General features: G+C 46.2%; 1 protein-coding gene across 1 annotated transcript; it reads left to right on the top strand.

The window, feature by feature from the left end:
• The first annotated feature begins 4,512 nt into the window (after positions 1-4,512).
• On the top strand, positions 4,513-5,251 carry LOC129479599 (large ribosomal subunit protein eL19-like). Its single transcript, XM_055272983.2, has one exon. It carries the CDS (start codon positions 4,541-4,543, stop codon positions 4,802-4,804), a length of 264 nt encoding a protein of 87 aa, XP_055128958.2. The 5' UTR covers positions 4,513-4,540; the 3' UTR covers positions 4,805-5,251.
• The last annotated feature ends 823 nt before the right edge of the window (positions 5,252-6,074 follow it).

The raw sequence follows: 6,074 nt of genomic DNA on the forward strand, positions 1-6,074 counted from the left end.
CTCACTGCAAGCTCCGCCTCCCGGGTTCACGCCATTCTCCTGCCTCAGCCTCTCCGAGTAGCTGGGACTACAGGCGCCCGCCACCACGCCCGGCTAATTTTTTTGTATTTTTAGTAGAGACGGGGTTTCACCGTGGTCTCGATCTCCTGACCTCGTGATCCACCCGCCTCAGCCTCCCAAAGTGCTGGGATTACAGGCGTGAGCCACCGCGCCCGGCTGCCATCTTGAAATTTTTAATAATTTTTTTTAACAAGGAGCCTCATATTTTCTTTTTTCTTTTTTTTTTTTTGAGACAGAGTCTCGTTCTGTCACTCAGGCTGGAGTGCAGTGGCATGATCTTGGCTCACTGCAACCTCCGCCTCCTGGGTTCAAGCGATTCTCTTGCCTCAATGAATTACAGGCACCTGCCACCAGGCCTGGCTCATTTTTGTGTTTTTGTAGAGATGGGGATTTCACCATTTTGGCCAGGCTGGTCTCGAACTCCTGACCTCAGGTGATCCGCCTGCTCTGGCCTCCCAAAGTGCTGGGATTACAGGCATGAGCCACGGTGCCTAGCCTCGGAGCTTCGTATTTTCTTTTTTTTTTTTTTTTTTTGAGACAGTCTGTCTCCCAGGCTGGAGTACAGTGGTATGATCTCAGCTCACTGCCAGCTCTGCCTCCCAGGTTCACACCATTCTCCTGCCTCAGCCTCCTGAGCAGCTGGGACTACAGGCACCCGCCACCACACCTGGGTAATTTTTTGCATTTTTAGTAGAGACAGAGTCTCACCGTGTTAGCCAGGATGGTCTCGATCTCCTGACATCGTGATCCGCCCGTCTGGGCCTCCCAAAGTGCTGTGATTACAGGCATGAGCCACCGCGCCCGGCCAAGCCTCATATTTTCAGTGGCTCTGCACTAGGACCCAAAAATTATGTAGCCTAGATCTTCCATCAGGATTTTATTTTGTTTCTACTGCAGTTACATCTTTAGAATTTCCTTTACAGAGGGTCTTTTGATCTAAAGTCTATTTCTGTTTGTCTTAAAATATCTTTATTGCACCCTCTTTGTTTTTTAAGATACTGTTGATGGATATAAAACTCAAGATTGACTAATATTTTCTCTAACCACTTTGAATATATCTTCCTGTCTTCATTTTTGCAATAGAGAAGGCAGCCAACCATCTAATTACCTTTTTCCTGTAGGTCACCTGCCTGTTTTCCTGTGACTTTTCACCACCTTTTTATTTTTTATTTATTTTTTTTAGGGTTGTGCATTTCACTATGATGTATCTAGATGTGGATTTTTTTGCTTGGGATTTTTTTTTTTTTTTTTTTTTTTTTGAGACGGAGTCTCGCTCTGTCACCCAGGCACCCAGGCTGGAGTGCAGAGGCACGATCTCGGCTCACTGCAAGCTCTGCCTCCTGGGGTCATGCCATTCTCCTGCCTCAGCCTCTCCGAGTAGCTGGGACTACAGGCGCCCGCCACCACGCCCGGCTAATTTTTTGTATTTTTAGTAGAGACAGGATTTCACCGTGGTCTCGATCTCCTGACCTCGTGATCCACCCGCCTCGGCCTCCCAAAGTGCTGGGATTACAAGCGTGAGCCACCGCGCCCGGCCTTTTGCTTGGGATTTACCTGGCTTTATTGAGCTTCCTAGATCTGAATATTGATATATTATCCGTGAATATTTTGATATCTGGATTATAGCTGAATTCTCCAAAAGATAAGTTACTTCTGACTGAGAGAGCTATCAGGCCCCAGCCCAAGCTAAGCCATCATATCCCCTGTGACCTGCATGTACACATCCGGATGGCCTGAAGCAACTGAAGATCCACACAAGAAGTGAAAATAGCCTTAACTGATGACGTTCCATCATTGTGATTTGCTCCTGCCCCATCCTAACTGATATAATATATTCTGCCCTGCCCTTAAGAAGGTACTTTCTAATATTCTGCCTCTCTCCCCCCGCCCTGCCACCCCCCACCCCGCCCTTGAGAACTAATGATAATCCCACCAACCTTTGCTGACTCTTTTTTCGGACTCAGCCCACCTGCACCCAGGTGATTAAAAAGCTTTATTGCTCACACAAAGCCTGTTTGGTGGTCTCATCACATGGACATGCGTGACAAGAGCTACCAAATAGCACCATTTAAAATTCCCTATTCGAAGGTTTTCTTTCTGAGTTTCACAGGTAGCATGAATTAAAACTGTATAAAAACTAGCTTGTGGTATGAATCTCTAAGAAATAGCTTTCTCTTCTGTCAAGTTCCCAGTTCAAGACATGAAACTGCCTTTGCAAAATTATGACTGAGACAGTGAAAGAGATTTTTTTTTTTTTGAGATGGAGTCTCGCTCTGTCGCCCAGGCTGGAGTGCAGTGGCGCGATCTCGGCTCACTGCCAGCTCTGCCTCCCAGGTTCACACCATTCTTCCTGCCTCAGCCTCCCGAGTAGCTGGGACTACAGGCGCCCGCCACCACGCCTGGCTAATATTTTTGTATTTTTAGAAGAGACAGGGTTTCACTGTGTTAGCCAGGATGGTCTCGATCTCTTGACCTTGTGATCTGCCCGCCTCGGCCTCCCAAAGTGCTTTGATTACAGGCGTGAGCCACCAGGTCCGGCTGAAAGCAAGTTTATTAAGAAAGTAAAGGAGTAAAAGAACGGTTACTCCACAGACAGAGCAGCCCTGAGGGCTGCTAGTTGCCCTTTTTTATGGCTATTTCTTGATTATATGCTAAACAAGGGGTAGATTATTCATGCCTCCCCTTTTTAGACCATATAGGGTAATTTTCTGATGTTGCCATGGCATTTGTAAACTGTCATGGTGCTGGTGGGAGTGTAGCAGTGAGGACCACCAGAGGTCATGCTTGTGGCCATCTTGGTTTTGGTGGGTTTTAGCCAGCTTCTTTACTGCAAGCTGTTTTATCAGCAAGGTCTTTATGACCTGTATCTTGTGCCAACCCCCAATCTCATCCTGTGTCTTAGAATGACTTAACTGCCTAGGAATGCAGCCAGTAGGTTTCAGCCTCATTTTACCTAGCTCCTATTCAAGATGGAGTTGCTCTGGTCCAAATGCCTCTGACAAGAAGTCTGATTTCTAGATTTCTCACCTAAGCATGTCCCGGACTTTAACTTCTACAGTTAAAGAAGTAGCTCCAAGAGGTCTTCAAAGCAGAAGACTCACATTCTTCAAGATTTAGCAGAAAACTCCAGGGCAGAGACTGTCTTTAGCATATTACCTCTCAAGGTCTCTGAGTTTTGTTTGGAGGCCTCTGCAGAGTTATTGTTACAGTAAGTAATTAGTCAGGTATGAGCAGGGCAGGAGAGGGCCTCTTGCTCTACCAGGAATGTTAGGCAACCATCAGGTGATGGTCAGACAGTTGTTAACTTTCTCTCTTGGTTGCAGCCAGCACCAGGGAAAGGCAGTCTCCCAATATATAGAAAAACCTGAAGCTGGTGATCAGCAGCTTCCTGATAAGATCTTAGGAGTTGGGCAAGTTGGCTCACACATGCGCACTAAGCGGCAAAATGGTGGCGTTTAACTGGTATATGACCTTATAGGAACACTTGACTGGTAAGGGAAGAATGCCTCAAATGAGCATGCATACAACTCCCGTAAACACACTGCACAAGCTCACCTCCCAAGCACTAGCAGGCGACTGCACATATGGAGAGCCCACTCCAAGGGAAGAATCAGGGAAGAAGTAATGCAAGACCCTGGAAGAATGCCAACATATAAAACCCCAAGTGAAAAGGTCAGACTGTGCACTTGACTCTCTCAAGTTCCTCACTTGGCCCTCTTCCAAGTGTACTTTACTTCGTTTCATTGCTGCCCTAAAACTTTTTAATAAACTTTATTCCTGCTCTAAAATTTGCCTGGATCTCTCACTCTGCTTTATGCCCATCAGGTGAATTCTTTCTTCTTAAGAGGCGAGAATCGAGGTTGCTGCAGACCCTTACGTTTTCGCTGTCGGTAACATACTTTGGTGCTCTGTGACTTGGATATGTTCCGCTGCTAACATTATTACTTTCATATCAGCTCAGTAATGCATTTTAAATTATTTTATGTGCCTTATATTTTGTTTAGTTTGAAGGGTCATTCAGGTGTCTAATTGACATTACTGCTTGAAATGGAATTTTGCATTTACTTAATCTATAATATAAAAGCATTGAGCCATTAAAACAATTTTTTAAATCCAGCAACAGATTTATTTATTTAAAAATATTAGGTCAGGCATAGTGGCTCACGCCTGTAATCCCAGCACTTTGGGAGTCTGAAGCGGGCAGATCACAAGGTCGGAGTTCGAGACCAGCCTGGCCAACATGGCGAAACCCCGTCTCTATTAAAAATACAAAAATTAGCCAGGTGTGGTGATGGGCACCTGTAATCCCAACTACTCACGAGGCTGAAGCAGGAGAATTGCTTGAACCCAGGAGGTGGAGGTTGCAGTGAGCTGAGATTGTGTCACTGCACTCCAGCCTGGGTGACAGAGCAAAACTCTGTCTCGGGAGGAAAAAGAAAAATTACAGGAGCTCTTTCCTTTCGCTGCTGTGGCCGCAGCCATGAGTATGCTGAGGCTTCAGAAGAGGCTCGCCTCGAGTGTCCTCCGCTGTGGCAAGAAGAAGGTCTGGTTAGACCCCAATGAGACCAATGAAATCGCCAATGCCAACTCCCGTCAGCAGATCCGGAAGCTCATCAAAGATAGGCTGATCATCCGCAAGCCTGTGACGGTCCATTCCCGGGCTCGATGCCGGAAAAACACCTTGGCCCGCCGGAAGGTCAGGCACATGGGCATAGGTAAGCGCAAGGGTACAGCCAATGCCTGAATGCCAGAGAAGGTCACATGGATGAGGAGAATGAGGATTTTGCGCCGGCTGCTCAGAAGATACCGTGAATCTAAGAAGATTGATCGCCACATGTATCACAGCCTGTACCTGAAGGTGAAGGGGAATGTGTTCAAAAACAAGCGGATTCTCACGGAACACATCCACAGGCTGAAGGCAGACAAGGCCCGCAAGAAGCTGCTGGCTGACCAGGCTGAGGCCCGCAGGTCTAAGACCAAGGAAGCACGCAAGCGCTGTGAAGAGCGCCTCCAGGCCAAGAAGGAGGAGATCATCAAGACTTTGCCCAAGGAGGAAGAGACCAAGAAATGAAACCTCCCCCTTTGTCTGTACATGCTGGCCTCCGTGGTTACATAGATCAGCCATTAAAATAAAACAAGCCTTAATCTGCAAAAAAAAAAAAAAAAAGAAAGAAAGAAAAAAAAAGAAAAATTACAATACATATATCTGCCGGAAGACTCAACTTTTTTTTTTTTTTGAGACAGAGTCTCACTCTGTTGCCCAGGCTGGAGTGCAGTGGCATGATCTTGGTTCACTGCAACCTCTGCCTCCCAGATTCCATCGATTCTTCTGCCTCAGCCTCCCAAGTAGCTGGGATTACGGGCATGCACCACCATGCCCGGCTAATTTTTTTTATTAGTATAGCAGAGACAGGGTTTCACCATGTTGGCCAAGCTGGTCTCGAACTCCTGACCTCAAGTGATCTGCCCACCCCAGCCTCCCAAAGTGCTGAGATTATAGGTGTGAGCCACCGCGCCCGGTCAAAAGACCCATATCTATATACATAAAGAACTCATATAAATCCAAAAGAAAAAGCCCAAACAAAAAGTAGACAAAAAATTTTGTTCATTTTTCTTTATGTTTATTTTTTTCTTTGTAAAATTTAATTTATTATTATTATTATTATTATTGGTAGAGACAGGGTCTCTCCAATGTTGCCCAGGCTGGTATCAAACTCCTGGGTCAAGTGATCTTCTAGCTTCAGCCTCCCAAAGTGCTGGCATTATAGGCATGAGCCACCACAACTGGCCAGCAAAATTTTTTTTTTTTTTTGAGACCGAGTTTTGCTCTTGTTGCCCAGGCTGGTGTGCAATGGCTTGATCTCAGCTCACTGCAACCTCTGCCTTCTGAGTTCAAGCGATTCTCCTGCTTCCCAAGTAGCTGGGATTACAGGCATGCGCCACCATGCCCGGCTAATTTTGTATTTTTAGTAGAGACAGGGTTTCTCCATGTTGGTCAGGCTGGTCTTGAACTC

This window comes from Symphalangus syndactylus, chromosome 3 (genome assembly GCF_028878055.3).
Source record: "Symphalangus syndactylus isolate Jambi chromosome 3, NHGRI_mSymSyn1-v2.1_pri, whole genome shotgun sequence".
NCBI lineage: Eukaryota > Metazoa > Chordata > Mammalia > Primates > Hylobatidae > Symphalangus > Symphalangus syndactylus.

Bases quoted from the DNA above. Each gene is read 5' to 3' on its own strand.
- LOC129479599 (XM_055272983.2), top strand. From the start codon at position 4,541: ATGAGTATGCTGAGGCTTCAGAAGAGGCTCGCCTCGAGTGTCCTCCGC.